We start from the raw sequence: 19,833 nt of genomic DNA, 5'->3' as shown, positions 1-19,833 counted from the left end.
TCTGCATTCAGCATTGCACCAGCCGCTCTTGTGAAATGCTAATGCAACGCCGCCCCCTGCAAATTCGTGGCCTAGCAGGGGGTTGTCAATCAATCCGATCGTATTCGATCGGCTTGAATTGCGGCAATGTCTGTCCGCCTAATCAGAGCAGGCGGACAGGTTATGAAACAGCGGTCTTTAGACCGCTGCTTCATAACTGATGTTTCTGGTGAGCCTTCAAACACGGGGCTTCAAGCTCCATACGGAGCTTGATAGATATGCCCCCTGATGTCTGTAAATACATAAACACACATATAAATACATATGTACTACACACACACGTATATATATATATATATATATATACACACAAATGCATATACATATTTAGACATGTGTATGTATGTAACATCTGAGACCTCATATCTTTGAGTCTTTGAAACTTTATTATGCAATTTTTTAAAATAAATGTGTATTACTTAGTGTTATTATGAGTGTAACTACACATTTAAATGTATTTTTGATGTGTTTGTAGTAACAGTTAACCAGAGCCCTGAAGTTGTGATATCTGACGTGCGTTAAATTCAATTGCACTCAAGCGATTGCGTTTACTTTCAACCTGTAATATGCATACTACTCTGACACGCGCAAACAGACACGATAAACCCGATATCAAACGCGCACTACAGCTAGCGCACCACTTGTTGTCTAGCCCAAAATGTTTTTTTTTTGTAAAACACCGAAAATCTTTGCAATGTACATTTATTTAGCTGACATTTCCTTTAATAAAATAGTTTCTTGGTTTATTTTTACACACTGCATATCTGCAATTAAATAATGTTGAATTTAAATATTTACTAGGACCTAGTTAAAAGGTTAAAATAATAAAAAAAAAAGAAGTTAAAATGTAGCTCAAATCACACTATGAAATATGTACAATTGAATTGTGTTTGGATGTTAATTATGGTATTATGGTCCTTATTACAAATCAAGCGAGACTGCTAACTCCCAGCAGAATCTATTTGAAAAAGTCAAGACTTTATTGAAAATCAAGTGGTTGAGTCTGATATACGGAGTTTGTCAGCTGATGAGTGAAACGTTGCAGGAAAATACGTGTGCTAGCATTAATAAATACGTGTGCTAGCATTAATAAATACGTGTGCTAGCATTAATAAATACGTGTGCTAGCATTAATAAATACGTGTGCTAGCATTAATAAATACGTGTGCTAGCATTAATAAATACGTGTGCTAGCATTAATAAATACGTGTGCTAGCATTAATAAATACGTGTGCTAGCATTAATAATTCTCATTTTAGATCCCTTTAATTCTTGCTTTAAATCTTCCCCATCTACTGTAAGTTATGGAGGAAACAGAGCCAGACAGCAGTGTGGGTAAAATAAATACTTGTGTATGCATAATGCAAAAATATTTTTTTTTTTGGTCCAGGTAAAGATTTTATGTCTCTAGGCACGCACAGGACCACGACAGTTTTGTTTTGTGATGCAGACAAAACATACAATTTAAAAACAAGTTTCCAATTTCCTTCTATTATAAAATGTGCTTTGTTCTCATGGTATTCTTTATTGGAGAGATGCCTAGTTTGGTGTCTGGAGCACAACATGGCAGAAAATAGTGCTGCTATCTAGTGCTCTTGCAAATAGATAACTTTCGGCTAGATTACGCGTTAGGCTTAAAAAGCAGCGTTAGCCGGTCCTAACGCTGCTTTTTAATGCCCTCTGGTATTACGAGTCTTGCAGGTACAGATGTACCGCTCACTTTTTTGGCCAGACTTGGAAATACCGCAAATCCACTTACGTAAATTGCGTATCCTCTTTTTTCAATGGGACTTGCACAGCACCGGTATTACGAGTCTACCAAAAAGTGAGCGGTACATCCTCTCCTGTCAAGACTGGTACCGCATTTTAAAGTCAGTAGTTTTACACTACAACGCCGTAGCATAAAACTCTTAACTAAAGTGCTAAAAAGTTCACCAACACCCATAAACTACCTATTAACCCCTAAACCGAGGCCCTCCCACATCGCAAACACTAAAATAAAATTTTTAACCCCTAATCTGCCGAACCCGACATCGCCGCCACTATAATAAATATATTAACCCCCAAACCGCCACACTCTCGCCTCGCAAACACTAGTTAAATATTATTAATCCCTAATATGCCGTCCCTAACATCGCTGCCACCTACCTAACTTTATTAACCCCTAATCTGCCGTCCCCAACGTCGCCGCCACTTTATTAAAGTTATTAACCCCTAAATCTAAGTCTAACCCTAACACCCCCTAACTTAAATATAATTAAAAGAAATCTAACTAAAAATTCCTATCATTAACTAAATTATTCCTATTTAAAACTAAATACTTACCTATAAAATAAACCCTAAGCTAGCTACAATATAACTAATAGTTACATTGTAGATAGTTTAGGATTAATTTTTATTTTACAGGCAAGTTTGTATTTATTTTAACTAGGTAGAATAGTTATTAAATAGTTATTAACTATTTAATAACTACCTAGCTAAAATAAATACAAAAGTACCTGTAAAATAAAACCTAACCTAAGTTACAATTACACCTAACACTATAATTAAATAAATTAACTAAATTAAATACAATTAAAATAATAATAAATTAAATTAAATTAGCTAAAGTACAAACCCCCCCCCACTAAATTACAGAAAATAATAAACAAATTACAGAAATTTAAACTAATTACACCTAATCTAATAGCCCTATTAAAATAAAAAAGCCCCCCCAAAATAAAAAAAACCCTAGCCTAAACTAAACTAAACTACCAATAGCCCTTAAAAGGGCCTTTTGCTAGGCATTGCCCCAAAGTAATCCGCTCTTTTACCTGTAAAAAAAAAATACAAACAACCCCCCCAACAGTAAAACCCACCACCCACACAACAAACCACCCAAATAAAATACTAGCTAAAAAAAACCTAACCTCCCCATTGCCCTGAAAAGGGCATTTAGATGGGCATTGCCCTTAAAAGGGCAGTTAGCTCTTTTGCAAGCCCAAATCCCTAATCTAAAAAATAAACCCACCCAATACACCCTTAAAAAAAAACTAACACCCCGTTGATTCCTATGGGGAAATCGTGCACGAGCACGTTACACCAGCTCACCGCTGACTTAAGCAGCGCTGGTATTGGAGTGCGGTAATGAGCAAAATTTTGCTCAACGCTCACTTCTTGTCTTTTAACGATGGGTTTGTAAAAACTCATAATACCAGCGCTGCATGTAAGTGAGCATAGCCGCATAGCCTCTAACGCAAAACTCATAATCTGGGCCTTTGTTTCCAAAACTGCTGCCATATAGTGTTTCGGACACGTGCACGCTACTGAGCTTATACCTGCTTTTCAACAAAAGATACCACGAGAACAAAGGAAATATAATAGAAGTAAATAATGTTGTATGCTCTATCTGAAACATGAAAGAATGTTACAAAAGAAAAAAATACTGAAAATGAATTTAAATAAATCTTAAAGTATGTGAAAGAAAACATCTGAGAATATAAACACCCAAATTCCTCTGCTTGGCTGTTTGTTTTTGTTTTTCAAACACTGCTTGAAAACCATATTTCCCCTTAATTTCTTTTTGAATAAGCGTGAATATGACACGGATTAAAGTGGACAAGCTTGAAAATATGTGGTGTGTCTTTTTGAACAAAGCCCTAAGTAAAATGATATAAAATAATCAAAGTAAAAAAAAATGCATTCAAACTTAGGAAGTCATCATCAATATATAATCAACTAACCTTCATGTTTAACTTTCATATTGACTACTTATAATAATATATGTAAAAAAACAAAAAACTTGAAAATCCTGTTTCTTACATAACCTGAATGTAAGAAAAACAGATTTCCCAGTGATAGCAATAATGCAGGTGGCTTACATAATGCTATTTTGTAATACAAAAACCAATGGCACTACCTCTTCAAATGCATTGGCCCCTATCAGTGATTGTGAAATATCTTCACTTTAATATGGTGCTATGTATCTTATTAAAGAAACATTAAGTCTAATGGGTTAACCCCCCCCAACAAAAAAAGATACATTTAAAAAACACTCCTTAAAATCATTCTATATTTACTTGTTGGTTATATCTGTGTTGTCATTATTTTGTGTTATCCTTCAGATAAAACTTAACGTTTATTGAAACTTAAAAACTTTATCTGCAGCTATTTTGTTCTTGTATCATTTATTCACATGTGAGCGAGCTGCTAGGGCTTCAACAAAAAGACTGTTTGCTCTATTGTTATTGCCACTTGGCCTCCAAGGTAAAGCTGCTATTTGTGTAAGATGATATTGATCAACCAGAAATGATTTATGAATCTGCAAATATGAAGTAACTACACAGCTATTCACTCTAAAACTGATGGTTGACAAATATGAACTTATTAACATAGATGTTACAAGTAATAATTAAAGGGACACTCAATCAAAATTAAACTTTCATTATTCAGATAGAGCATGCCATTTTAAACAACTTTTCAATTTACTTCCATTAACAAAATGTGCACAGTCTTTTTATATTTAAACTTTTTGAGTCACCAGCTCCTACTGAGCATGTGCAAGAATAAGTGTGTATGCATTTGTGAATGGCTGGTGGCTGTAACATGGTACGTGTATGCATTTGTGATTGGCTAATGGCTATCACATGGTACAGGGGGAGTGGAAAAAACATAACTTGTCAGAAAAAAAATCTACTACTCATTTGAAGTTCCGACTAAGTGCTATTGCATTGTCTTGTTATCTTGCATTTGTTGATTATGCAAATCTACTATGTTCACTGGTCCTTTAAGTTACAAGTGTCAGCACATTTGTGTTGCAAATTATAAATTGCAAAGAATAGCATTAAAGTGAAGGTAAACTTTGATGAATGAAAGCCCGTTTTTTTTTTAAATACTATTAAAAACAAGGGCACTTTCATTCATCAAAGTTTAGAAACCAGCCGTTTTGATTAAAAACTTACCTTTGTTTTTTTCACAGTCAGAGCAGCTTCTCCCACATAGAGATCCTCTATTCACACGTCATCAATGACTAATCCAGCTTCCTCCAATCACGGCATGGCCTCAGGCAATGACTACCCTGGGGGGAAAACCGTGATTGGAGGAAGCTGGATTACTCATTGATGATGTGTGAAGAGAGGATCTTCGGGTGGGGGAAGCTGCTCTGGCTGTGCAAAGAAGAGAGGTAAGTTTTTAATCAAAACAGCTGCTTTGTAAACTTTGATGAATGAAAGTGCCCCTGTTTTTAATAGTATTTTTTGAAAACGGGCTTTCATTCATCAAAGTTTACCTTCACTTTAAGCATAGTATTTGCCTCATTCTCTACAGATTTGTTAAAGTTCACAAATGTAACTAAATAATTACTATGTAAAAAAATAAGCAGTTACTTATGGGTCTGTTTAAGGATAGCTCACTATGAAATACACAGGGCCGGACTGGGAAATCAGACCGGCCCTGGAAATTTATATAGACTGGCCAAGCCCCGCCCCCTCCAGCACAGCCACACACCCTGTTCTGTCCCTGTTCCCATTGTATTAAAAAACGCTAGCTTGGCAGATTTGAATGAACAAACAATACATAAAATACAAAATACTAAAGACTGTATAAATCTAGCTAGCAATTCTACCTAGTACCTCCACAGGAGAAATAGTGGACTGGATATATTCATATATTGTGAGAATGCAAAAGAAAATTAAAACAAATTGCTGTAATTTAAACACATATAGAAAAAAAAACATTACTTTTATCACTGAGTGATAAAATGAACCTAATCTGTTTAAATATAAGGTAAATATTTTCTCATCAATGTAAATTGCAAAAGAAAGCAATTTTTTTTTACCTGGAAGCAGCATAATAATAGGTCAATTGGATGATAACATATTAACATTTACAGATAAGATCATCTGGAATTCCGGAAAATCCTTTTTTTTCTATTAGTTTTATTCAGAATCACACATGACAGTATGTCAGACACTCTGTCTCTGTCAGTATGCTACAACAAACAAAACAATAATTGAGTAATAATTGAGTGGCGAGCGAGCTGGATGCTGGTGGTGGTACAAGGAACGGTCACGGTCTTCTACTGGACTTCACACAGACAGTCAGTGCTTGTTGTTCACATAATCATATATTCACTTTTCACAATAATAATTAATGAAAAAAATTATACTACATACATGATAGTGAATTTGTGATGATCTTCTTGAATCGAATGTGCCTGCTGCCTCAGACTCAGTCACTGTCTGAGTGAATGATTTGCTCTACTATAATTTGGCTTATTGGCTATTGTGAGGAGTTAGTTACTAGTTGCGATAAGGTCTTAGGATAGTGGTTAACTTACGGAGGCTGGAAGTCTGGATTCGGAAGCAGCGGAGGGGGTTAAGGAAGGTTATTATAACTTAGTTATTATAAGTTTAACTTCTATGTCTAGACTAGACACAGTGCTGCAGCCTTAGTGGGGACTAAGTCAGTGTAACAGGGAAGAGATTGATACCCGGTCCGGACGCAATATCGCAACAAACAAGCAAAAATATAATTTATACAGCAGCCAGCCCAGCTGAGCTGCCGGCCGGCGGCCCACCGGGATTTTTCCCGGTGTCCCGGCTGCCCAATCCGGCCCTGGACATACATGCTAGTTCTCTGGTTTTGTAACAATAAGCAAATATTGCCTCTCAGGTAACTGCCTGTCAGGTAGATTACGAGTTGTGTGTTTATCTTAACGCTGAAAAAATGTCAATTTCAGCATTAAAACAGCAACACATCCATTACAAGTCTTGTCAGTATAGCTGTACCACAAGCCTTTTAGCCTGTAACGCAACGTCAGTCCCGCACTCGTAAAAATGATGTTTATTCATGGGACTTCCATAGCACTGCCATTACAAGTTTTGCGGTGAGGCTAAAAAGCTTGCGTTACACCCTATAACGACACGATCCATACCGCCATCTGAGAGCAGTAGTTATGAGTTTTACGCAACAAAACAGTTACATAAAACTCATAACTAAAGTGTTACAAAGTACACTAAACACCCATAAACTACCAATTAACCCCTAAACCGAGGCCCTCCCGCATCGCAAACACTATATTAAAGTTAATAACCCCTAATCCGCTGCTCCCGACATCGCTGCCACTAATAACATTTATTAACCCCTATTACCCCACTCCCGACATCATCACCACTATGATAAAGTTATTAACCCCTACACCGCCGCCCTCCTGCATCGCAAACACTATTTAAATAATATTAACCCCTAATCTGCCGTCCTCCCACATCGCCCCCACTATATATACTATAATAAACCTATTAACCCCTAAACTGCAAGTCCCTCACATCGCAATAAACTAATTTAAACTAGTAACCCCTAAACCTAATGCCCCCTAACTTTATATTAAAATTTCCCTATCGTAAATTATATTAAAACTTACCTGTCAAATAAAAAAAAAATAAGTTTAAACTAACAATTAAACTAATATAACTATTAAACTAAAATTAAACTAACTACCAATTAAAGAAAACTAAAATACACATTAAAAAAATCCTAACAATAGTATAAAAATTACAAAGTATCTAATTACAAAAAAATAACAAACACTAAATTACAAAAAATAACAAACAAAATTATCAAAAATAAAAAAGAAGTACACCTAATCTAAAAATAAAAAAGCCCAGCCAAAATAAAAAAAAAACCTAGCCTACAATAAACTACCAATAGCCCTTAAAATGGCCTTTTGTAGGGCATTGCCCTAAGTTAAACAGCTCTTTTACCTGTAAAAGAAAAATACAAAGACTCCCCCAACAGTAAAACCCACCACCCAACCAACCCCCTAAAATAAAAAAAACACTAAAATACAAAAAATAACAAACAAAATTATCAAAAATAAAAAAGAAGTACACCTAATCTAAAAATAAAAAAGCCCAGCCAAAATAAAAAAAAAAAACCCTAGCCTACAATAAACTACTAATAGCCCTTAAAATGGCCTTTTGTAGGGCATTGCCCTAAGTTAAACAGCTCTTTTACCTGTAAAAAAAAATACAAAGACTCCCCCAACAGTAAAACCCACCACCCAACCAACCCTAAAATAAAAAAACCTAACTCTATCAAAAACCTAAGCTACTGAAAATCAAAAGGAAAGGAGAACAGGACACCTGTTTGTGGGGCACGGAGTAAGATTTGCCAAATCTTGTCAATCCAAATAGTCATACATCCAAAGCACTCCAGCCACCAGAAGAAATCTTTGTTTAAAAGACCTTTATTTTCATTAGTTGGGTCCAAAAGTTTACAGGAACAATGTTTCGAACCTACAATAGGTACATGACTAAGAGCCTGTTGTAGGTTTGAAACGTTGTTCCTGTAAACTTTTGGACCCAACTAATGAAAATAAAGGTCTTTTAAACAAAGATTTCTTCTGGTGGCTGTAGTGCTTTGGATGTAAAAACCTAAGTTACCCATTGCCCTGAAAAGGGCATTTGTATGGGCATTGCCCTTAAAAGGGCACCTAGCTCTTTTGCATTGCCCTGAAAAGGGCATTAAGTTCTTTTAAGAAAAGCCCAAACCCTAAACTAAAAAAAACACTAACCCCTGAAGATCCACTTACAGTTTCTGAAGTCCGGACATCCAGGTGGCAAGAAGTCTTCATCCAGGCGGCGTCTTCTATCTTCATAATGGCGGCATCTTCTATCTTCATCCCGGTGGCGCGGATCGGGTCCATCCTGAAGACAACCTGCGCGGAGCATCCTCTTCATGCGGTCGCCGCTGTATACTGAATCTTCAATGCAAGGGAGCCTTTTCAAAATGGTGTCCCTTGCATTCCTATTGGCTGATTTGATTTTGGAAATTCAAATTCGCCAATAGGATGAGAGCTACTAAATTCCTATTGGCTGTTCAAATCAGCCAATAGGATGAGAGCTTCTATTTGAACAACCAATTAAATTTCAGAAGTAAATAAATGGTCCCATAAAATAGTAAATATAGTAAATAGTAAATAAATGGTCCCATAAAATAGAGTCAAAGGGCTTTTCAGCATCAATTGTGATTATTGCAGCTTCTTTGTTCTCCCTAGATTTAAATTGATTACACCAAATATGCTCAATAACTTACGCCTAGATTTAGAGTTTTGCGGCCAAAGGGGTGCGTTAGCTACGCATGCTTTTTTCTGGCCGCACCTTTTAAATACCGCTGGTATTTAGAGTTCACAGAAGGGCTGCGTTAGGCTCCAAAAAAGGAGCGTATAGCATATTTACCGCAACTTCAACTCTCGATACCAGCGGTGCTTACGGACGCGGCCAGCTTCAAAAACGTGCTCGTGCACGATTCCCCCATAGGAAACAATGGGGCTGTTTGAGCTGAAAAAAAACCTAACACCTGCAAAAAAGCAGCGTTCAGCTCCTAACGCGGCCCCATTGTTTCCTATGGGGAAACACTTCCTAAGTCTGCACCTAACACCCTAACATGAACCCCGAGTCTAAACACCCCTAACCTTACACTTATTAACCCCTAATCTGCCGCCCCCGCTATCGCTGACCCCTGCATATTATTTTTAACCCCTAATCTGCCGCTCCGTACAGCGCCGCCACCTACATTATCCCTATGTACCCCTAATCTGCTGCCCCTAACACCGCCGACCCCTATATTATATTTATTAACTCCTAATCTGCCGCCCCCAACGTCGCAGCTACCTACCTGCCTGCCGACCGCATCTCACCGCTACTATAATAAAGTTATTAACCCCTAATCCGCCTCACTCCCGCCTCACTAACCCTATAATAAATAGTATTAACCCCTAATCTGCCCTCCCTAACATCGCCGACACCTAAATTCAATTATTAACCCCTAATCTGCCGACCGGAGCTCGCCGCTACTATAATAAATGTATTAACCCCTAAAGCTAAGTCTAACCCTAACACTAACACCCCCCTAAGTTAAATATAATTTAAATCTAACAAAATAAATTAACTCTTATTAAATAAATTATTTCTATTTAAAGCTAAATACTTACCTGTAAAATAAACCCTAATATAGCTACAATATAACGAATAATTATATTGTAGCTATTTTAGGATTAATATTTATTTTACATGCAAACTTTGTAATTATTTTAACCAGGTACAATAGCTATTAAATAGTTAATAACTATTTAATAGCTAAAATAGTTAAAATAATAACAAAATTACCTGTAAAATAGATCCTAACCTAAGTTACAATTAAACCTAACACTACACCGACGAATGACGGTTCCTTTAAGGGACGTCATCCAAGATGGCGTCCCTCGAATTCCGATTGGCTGATAGGATTCTATCAGCCAATCGGAATTAAGGTAGGAAAATTCTGATTGGCTGATGGAATCAGCCAATCAGAATCAAGTTCAATCCGATTGGCTGATCCGATCAGCCAATCAGATTGAGCTCGCATTCTATTGGCTGATCGGAACAGGATGACGTCCTTTAAAGGAACCGTCATTCGTCGGGAAGTCGTCGGTGAAGATGGATGTTCCGCGTCGGCGGGATGAACATGGATCCGGAAGAAAGAAGATTGAAGATGCCGCTTGATAGAAGACTTCAGCCGGATCATGGACCTCTTCAGCTCCCGCTTGGATGAAGACTTCAGCCGGATCATAGACCTCTTCAGCTCCCGCTTGGATGAAGACTTCAGTCGGATCATAGACATCTTCAGCCCCCCGCTTGGGCTTGGATCAAGACATCGGGAGGAGCTCTTCTGGATCAATCGGTAAACCCGGCGTGGTGAAGATAAGGTAGGAAGATCTTCAGGGGCTAAGTGTTAGGTTTATTTAAGGGGGATTTGGGTTAGATTAGGGGTATGTGGGTGGTGGGTTGTAATGTTGGGGGGGGGTATTGTATGGTTTTTTTTACAGGCAAAAGAGCTGAATTCTTTGGGGCATGCCCCACAAAGGGCCCTTTTCAGGGCTGGTAAGGTAAAAGAGCTTTGAACTTTTTTAATTTTAGAATTTTATTTTGGGGGGCTTTGTTATTTTATTAGGGGGCTTAGAGTAGGTGTAATTAGTTTAAAATTGTTGTAATATTTTTCTAATGTTTGTAAATATTTTTTTATTTTTTGTAACTTAGTTCTTTTTTATTTTTTGTACTTTAGTTAGTTTATTTAATTGTAGTTATTTGTAGGTATTGTATTTAATTAATTTATTGATAGTGTAGTGTTAGGTTTAATTGTAGGTAATTGTAGGTATTTTATTTAATTAATTTATTGATAGTGTAGTGTTAGGTTTAATTGTAGATAATTGTAGGTATTGTATTTAATTTATTTAATGATAGTGTAGTGTTAGGTTTAATTGTAACTTAGGTTATGATTTATTTTACAGGTAATTTTGTTATTATTTTAACTATTTTAGCTATTAAATAGTTATTAACTATTTAATAGCTATTGTACCTGGTTAAAATAATTACAAAGTTGCATGTAAAATAAATATTAATCCTAAAATAGCTACAATATAATTATTCGTTATATTGTAGCTATATTAGGGTTTATTTTACAGGTAAGTATTTAGCTTTAAATAGGAATAATTTATTTAATAAGAGTTAATTTATTTAGTTAGATTTAAATTATATTTAATTTAGGGGGGTGTTAGTGTTAGGGTTAGACTTAGCTTTAGGGGTTAATCCATTTATTATAGTAGCGGCGAGATCCAGTCAGCAGATTAGGGGTTAATAATTGAAGTTAGGTGTCGGCGATGTTAGGGAGGGCAGATTAGGGGTTAATACTATTTCTTATAGGGTTATTGAGGCGGGAGTGAGGCGGATTAGGGTTTAATAACTTTATTATAATAGCGGTGAGATGCGGTCGAAAGATTAGGGGTTAATTATTGTAGGTAGCTGGCGGCGACGTTGTGGGGGGCAGATTAGGGGTTAATAAATATAATATAGGGGTCGGCGGTGTTAGGAGCAGCAAATTAGGGGTTCATAGGGATAACGTAGATGGCGGCGGTATACGGAGCGGCAGATTAGGGGTTAAAAAATTTAATCGAGTGGCGGCGATGTGGGTGGGCCTCGGTTTAGGGGTACATAGGTAGTTTATGGGTGTTAGTGTACTTTAGAGCACAGTAGTTAAGAGCTTTATAAACCGGCATTAGCCCAGAAAGCTCTTAACTACTGACTTTTTTTTGCGGCTGGAGTTTTGTCGTTAGATTTCTAATGCTCACTTCAGCCACGACTCTAAATACCGGCGTTAGAAAGATCCCATTGAAAAGATAGGATACGCAAATGGCATAGGGGGATCTGCGGTATGGAAAAGTCGCGGCTTGAAAGTGAGCGTTAGACCCTTTCCTGACTGACTCCAAATACCAGAGGGCGGTAAAAACCAGCGTTAGAAGCCTCTAACGCTGGTTTTCACGGCTACCGCCCAACTCTAAATCTAGGCCTAAGAGAACTCTTCGCATATTTTTTTGTGGGATATCTACCTGACATAAATCCAGATTGGTCTGTATATTTGAGAGGGTCTAAAATAGATTAAAGTCTATTAGCCACTATTGCTGTTAATAATTTATAATCATTGTTCAATAGGGAGATTGGTCTATGGTCTAGAGGCATCAAGGGATTCTGTATCCTTATCTTTTTTAAGTAAGTGTTATTATAGATGAGGAGAAATATAGGGAAGACATTTTATTTTGTATATAGTATTCATTAAAGAGACATTGCAAAACTGGTGTAATAGAGTCTTGCAAAATTTTATAAAATTCTGATGGTAGCTGGTCAGGCTCTGGGGCCTTACTTAAAGGGACATGACACCCAATTTTTTTCTTTCATGATTCAGATAGAGAATACAATTTTAAACAACTTTTTAATTTACTTCTATTATCTAATTTGTTTCATTCTCTTGGTATCATCTGTTGAAGTAGCAGTAATGCACTAATGGTTTCTAACTGAACTCATGGGTGAGCCAATCACAATCAATATATATATATGCAGCCACCAATCAACAGCTAGAATCTAGGTTCTCTGCTGCTCCTGAGCTTTCCTAGATAAAGCTTTCAGCAAAGAATAATAAGAGAAGGAAGCAAATTAAATAATAGAAGTAAATTGTAAAGTTGTTTAAAATTGTATTCTCTGTCTGAATCATGAAAGAAAAATTTGGGTTTCATGTCCTTTTAAGGCCATGTGTTGTATCCCTTTAAAAATTTCTTCCTGCGTTATCGGTGCGTTTAAGAGAGCTAAACTCTCATTAGATAGCTTGGGCACCTTGATTTTTCCCCAGAAGAATGCTTTTTCATTGCTTTTCATTCCAGTGCAGGTATACACTTTGTGAAAGAAATTATGAAATATTTTGACTATGTCATCATTAGAGACGTATCTTCCCTCCTTATTTTTGATTGCCGCTTTATAAAATTTCTCTTTTTATGAGCTTTAACTATATGAGCTAGCCATTTAGTAGTTTATCCATTAAAATTCGAAAAAGAAGCTTTATTTTTAATCTCTATTAGATGTTCTTTTTGATGCAGATAGCTATTATAAAAAGTAAATAGTTATTAATTCACTTAGATTTTATATATTTGTACATATGTATCTTTTACAGTAAAATTGTACATTTTATAAAATATTTTTTTTTTATTACAGAAAACTTTCGTATTGAAAGCAGTAATGCTGTTGGGAACAAGAAATGCAGAATTTCATAATGGAGGCATAGCATACATTTTACATGACTAAACTAAACTCAAGTAGCCTTACGTTATAAGGATCAAAATACTCCATATTGGAGAAATGTACTGCCTAACAAACAACCATATATTTTTTTCTACCTAAAGACTATATTGTATGATAAACTCTTCAATCAAGACTACATTTAGAAGCCCAGTTACCATTAGGCAAAGTTTGAAAACAAATAAGTTCTGGAGAGAATAGTAAATAAAAATAGTACATAAGAAGACAAAGTAAAAATATAAGGAATGGAAAATCCTGGAGGACCCAGAGAGAGAATTACGTAATATGAAAGATGAAATAATATTTATGAAGACAGAGGGAAAATGAATGACAGTTGCAGTGTAGTCAGGTGTGTAACTGTTTAACCTGCCTTGTTGTATTGTATTCAGTTTATGAAAGAGCTAAACCACACTGGGTCCCTGGGCAAAGGCTTTGTCCTTTCTGCAATATGACTGGAAGTCATCCTTCCCCCTTGGTTAGTCTAAGCCAGTTTATATGCACTTCCTGTACAGATATGGTAACAGGTTTTTCTGTATAGCAACACTGTGTTGACCATCTTAAAAAAGCTGCCACCATATATGTAAGAGCAAATTCAAGCTCCTACCTTACCCTGTTGGGGGCCAGACACGTTGCAGGTGGAGCCTGGAAGCCATCAACCTAACTCCTGTAGCGACATCACAATGGATTGCAGAACTAAATGGTGGGGGCCCAGTCTCAATTTAGAACTCTGAGATCCCTCTAGTTACGCCCCTATATGCAACTATAAACATTCCTGCAGATGTTTTGGGAAATAAGCTAGGCTATAGTTTAATTGTAAACCTGCTGCAAATAAATCTGTAACTATGTTGTATTAATTATTGTGCACACATTGTTATGTTGATGAAACATTTAGAAATGGGTTAGGGCATATATAAATATTACGTTTGCAAAGACATTGATGCACATATGTGTTTAATTAACAAACTGTAGGTTTTTGATGGATTAAATAATGTTTACCATATAAGTAAAACTCAGTATCTGAATATTCAGTATAGAGTTTTTCACTGTTGTAAGAAGTGTTATATTGCTAATAAATTTCTTCAATCTAATCTTCATCTATAATGTGTATCTATCTATCAAACTAAATATCATTTAGTGTGATTGATCTTCTTTTTATTATTTTTACTATATTCGTTTGTAGTCTAACAGAATTTACCTATGTATGTATTTTCATAGCTACATATTTGCGTATCACTATGGAATTGATATGTTATGTATTATTTGGAAATGCTCATTAGACAGTGCATGGATTCTATATTTAAAGATGCTATATTGGCATGGCAAACGGTAAGCAAGCTTTGAGGGACAAATTGGTGTGTGTCTACTAAGTTTCCAATTGTTGGAAACCCTGAATTCTCAGAGAGAGTTTCATCTGCAATATTTAAATATTGGCAAGATTTGGGTTCATGCTATTTGCATCAATTAATTAACAGATAAGGACCAATTAAATTGGTTAAATGATTTTAAAATCTTTTTATAATCTATTGGCTATGAGGGGGAAACATCACCTCTCAACCAAATAGCGTTCTGCCGTGGGCTGCCTGAGCAGCTCAGTGCGGCGAATGGCTGACAGTCCCCTTTATTTGTTCAAATTATCAATCCTAGCATTTCACAAAGTTGGAGGGAATCACAGATACTAAACATATAGGGCTAGATTACAAGTGAGGCGCAAACGGTTTTGCGCTAGTGATACTGTGTTACCGCGACCATATTACAAGTGGGGAGAAATTATGCTTCAATCCTTTCCGCGATCTCAGAGCTGTGGTTACCTATTTTCTGAAACAAAAAAGTTGCACAAAACACATCAAAAATACCTTACAAAGTACAGTTACACTCATATTAACACTATCTAATAAAAATTATTTAAAAAAAAATATTGCCCAAAAAAGTTATAAGCTCAAATATTGCCACCAAAGTACTTTAACATTGAGACACATACATGTCTAAAGATGTATTTGTATGTATATATAGATATGTTTTTATATATGTACATATATATTAATGCATTTATATGTGTTTATATGTATAGACTTATTTTTTTATTTATTTTTTTAATGGGCAAAACAAAAATATTTTGGATATGTTCTTAAGTTCATTGGCATATTGATGTGTAGAGTACTAATTTATATGGATCGTATCTTTTCTTTACTTTTCTGAAATAATGATGTATATGTTCTCTGGTTTATTTAATTGGATGTACGTTCTCTTGATATATGTTATATCTATCTATTTTTTTCTTCTTCTGCTAGGAGATATAAATCTGGTAACATAAGTGAATCCCATATTAGCATATCATAGAATTTAGAAATTGATGTATAAGGGTACAGTAAATAATTTAGGTTAACATTTTACATACTTTTGTTGGGTTCCTAACACCCTGAATTTATGTTTGCCCATCATTTTTAGTAATACCTGAAATTGTTCTGAAATAGTTTTCCTTGTTGTGTTTTGTTTAGTTAGTCCTATTAAAAATTTGAGAAATACAGGTGTTTTCTCTTTGAAATTATCAAGCTCCTGTAGATCAGTGCTTCTCAACCGCTGTCTCCAATACCCCCAACAGGCTAGGTTTTTATTATAGCTGATCCAGTGCACAGGTGAAGTAATCAGCTGATCAGTAACACCATGATTACTAACCTAATCTCATTCATCAGCTGATTATTTCACCTGTGCACTGGTTCAGCTATAATGAAAACCTGGCTTGTTTGGGGGTACTTGAGCATAGTGGTTGAGAAACAATACTGTAGATAACAAAAAAATAAAGATCAAATTCATTTTGTGTCATCTGTTGTGAAGATGGATGGTTGATCCTTAGAATTGGACACTGTTCTCATTGTATAAATGACATCAGGAGTTCATGTGTTGCTAAAGGTGTTATGAATTTTGATTAATGGAATTATGAATATTAATAATCAATAACAATAATACAATTCTCATCAGCAATACCTACAATTAATACAGTAGAATATTAGCAGTACACACCAGTAAAATTTTATATAATCCTTGTAGTACTAATAATACTGTTGAGGTGATCAGCAATTAATGACAACAAAATTATTATTAAGTATTAATATTCAATCCTAAATTAAAATAGTTCTTAAGTTCTGATCAGGTATTTTTTTATGAACACAGTGATTATATTTATGCAGTAAACAGAATATCACTTATGACCAAGATAAACTTGACTATTTCAATATTAAAATATATAGTAAGCTATAGAAATCATTAGTTTAATTAATATTCAATTAAATTGTCTGTTATCCTGTATATGGACACAATATTATCCATCAATTAACCTTAACGCAAAATGAATTAAATATCAAATATCCCAATTAAAGTTTACTTGAACAAATTATAATTAGCCAGTAACATTAATCAAATGCCAAAATATGGATTACGTACTTAACAATACTTGGTTAGCAAATATAACCAAATATTACAATAAAATCTTAGCTTAACAACAAATCTAATAGAATTTCCAGGAGGTATAATTTAGCTATCTAGGCCCAAATAGACTTATGTAACTTCAATTAACCAAAGCAATCTATACCTTATTAACAATTCAATATATTAATCAGTACAGCATTAATAAGTCTGATCCACCCACAACAATAATACAATTTCTAATATATATTACAATAACTTCAAATTAAATTATGAGTGTAAAATACAAAGCCCCTTTTCTCAATAATAAATTAACTTAATGCTAATATAATTATTATAAAGAACACACTGGTCTATGAAATATTAAATTATAAGTATAAGGTACCTTTAAGCTTCAGCTATTGCACTATTTCCATAAAGAATATCTTTGATTTAAACTATTTAATTTTAGTCTATTAGAAATATTTAAAAATCATATAAGGAGGTATCAACAATTCAGGAAACGAAGTGAGCCCAATATTTCTCTTTTCCAAAAAGTGGGTTCCAGCAGGGATTTGTCTTACAAAAGACTGTGTCACACACTAGCGTCTATGTAAGAAAAAAGAAAGGCAAGACAGCAAGGGCTAGCAAGCCAGTAAGCCAGCAAGGGTATCAAGCAGTAAGGGCCCCTTCACTTCCACTGTTTGGAGCTTATGTATCTAACATAGCTCCTCCTCCTCTTGAATCAAATGAAAACACTCTGAGTCTGAACTCATCTCTCATAGGTCACTTGGTAATGCCACTAGGTAATTTTACTCCCTAACAATTAAATTACCTCTGGCTGCATCACTTGGCTCAGCCACCAGGGGGCACAGGAACTTGAATGAGAAATGTATTAGCAAAATATTAAATGTTTCTTTTTTAAATATAGGAATGTAATTTTTTTTTATATTTTCATAAAGTGTCCATTTTTAATACACTTATGATTTCCTAGTATTACTAAAATATTGGGTAAATTTATATGGTCTATTTAATTTGACTGAGGATGTATTTAAGAGTCATATTTCTATTAGGATATTTAGAAATTAAAAATAATAGTATTTTCAGCATATTTATTAATAAGTAATTTGATTTTAGTAGCATCATATCATTTAATATTCTTAAATATATTGTTACACTTTCTAGTTATCTCTATGTCATACACACACGTGTGTAGAATTCTGTAGTAATTAATTATATATATATATTTATATTTGATTCTTATTCCCCTTACTATAAATATATTCCATATTTAGTGCACATTTTTTTATATATATTCTTTATTACATGTCTTAACCCATAATACATATAAACAAGCAAGAAAAACACCATGTTTTTACATTCATGAAATCAAGAATGAAAAAACAAATAATAACAGATATTCTTCTCTGTGTAATCTGTAGGTAATAGACATATTTTTGAAACAGAAAAAAGTTATGTCATAAATCTTCCAAAATAAATAGCAAAGGGTTATCAATGGGCATAGAGGGGAAGAAAAAACAAAAACAAAAAGGGAAAAGGGGTTAGGACTAGATCCATCTGATTGGAAACAGACCATTCACTATAGCTTGTTGGAAAAACTCCATCCTCTGAAACGGGCAAATTATTTGTTCTTGGCTTATCAATAGACAAACTTGGTTTCTTACCTTGCCATAAAAAGTTTGAGCACGCTCTATTAAAGTAAATAATGTCTTTTTGTTTCAAGTATAATGGTAAGTTTTGGAGTAGATAAAGAATCTGAGGGATGAGTAGCGTTTTTACCATCATGATCTGGGCAGATAGTGAAATAGGAAGTGGAGTCCACCTACGAAGTTTGTTTTGAATTTTATCTAAAATAGGAAAATTGAGTTTATACCACTCATTGGGGTTCGGGGCTAGTATAATTCCCAGATACTGAATGTGCTTGACAGTTTTAAATGGGCACCAGGTTACCCTACTCTTGTCTTGGCAAATCCACAAGATTTCAGATTTATCAGAATTGACTTTGTAATCTGAAAATGATCCAAATAAATTAATGATTTCAAATACCTTAGGTATACTTTTTTGGGTTCTACTTAAAAAAAAAAAAAACGTCTGCAAAAAGCGAGAGGACCGTTTTCTGGTCTCCTACTACAATGCCTTCTAATTATTGTCTAAGAAATACAGCTAGTAGTTCAATGGCAAGATTTAATAACAACTGAGATAATGGGCATCCCTGCCTTGTTCCTTTCTGGAAAGCAAAGCTTTCATCATTGATTAAAATAGATGATATTGGTTGTTTATAAAGCAGTTAAACAAAGCTCAATAAAGATCCTGTTAATCCAAAATTATATAAAGAGGAAAATAAGTGATCCCAAATAATTGAATCAAATGCCTTCTCGGCATCAAGGGTAAGATTAACGAGGTCAACTCTTAAGCTGGTTTTCGTCTTAGACTTACACTTATTCCAACAATAGTAAATAGCAAGTAGTACCCTACAGAAGTTCTTAACCAGGTTTCTACCTGTCATAAAACCTACTTGGTCCCCATCTATCAGCTCATCCATTCCTTTTTTTAACCTTTCTGCTACAATAGATGTCAAGATTTTGTAGTCAGCATTCAATAACGAAATTGGTCTATATGACTCCATATTTTCTGGGTCTTTATTTTTTTTGAGAATACGAGTCACTATGGATGATCCAAAATATGCTGAATTCCATTTATTGTTCTTAAAATAATTATTAAATAATCTCTCCAATAC

General features: G+C 34.9%; 1 protein-coding gene across 3 annotated transcripts in view; it reads left to right on the top strand.

The window, feature by feature from the left end:
* Window positions 1-19,833, top strand: part of ANKDD1B (ankyrin repeat and death domain containing 1B) — a 274,509-nt gene that overhangs the window by 153,136 nt on the left and 101,540 nt on the right. For 2 of the 3 annotated variants that reach the window (XM_053701391.1, XM_053701389.1), the window contains one exon: window positions 13,593-14,764. The exons of the other annotated variant lie outside the window; for it this stretch is intronic. In XM_053701391.1, coding sequence (XP_053557366.1) covers window positions 13,593-13,651 — 59 coding nt within the window. In that variant the 3' untranslated portion in view covers window positions 13,652-14,764. Of the gene's footprint in view, window positions 1-13,592; window positions 14,765-19,833 lie in introns of those variants that run through there. 3 annotated transcript variants of the gene reach the window in all.

Source organism: Bombina bombina, chromosome 2 (assembly GCF_027579735.1).
Source record: "Bombina bombina isolate aBomBom1 chromosome 2, aBomBom1.pri, whole genome shotgun sequence".
NCBI lineage: Eukaryota > Metazoa > Chordata > Amphibia > Anura > Bombinatoridae > Bombina > Bombina bombina.
Note: the sequence above shows the minus strand (reverse complement) of the source record. Positions and strands in the feature narration are given on the sequence as shown.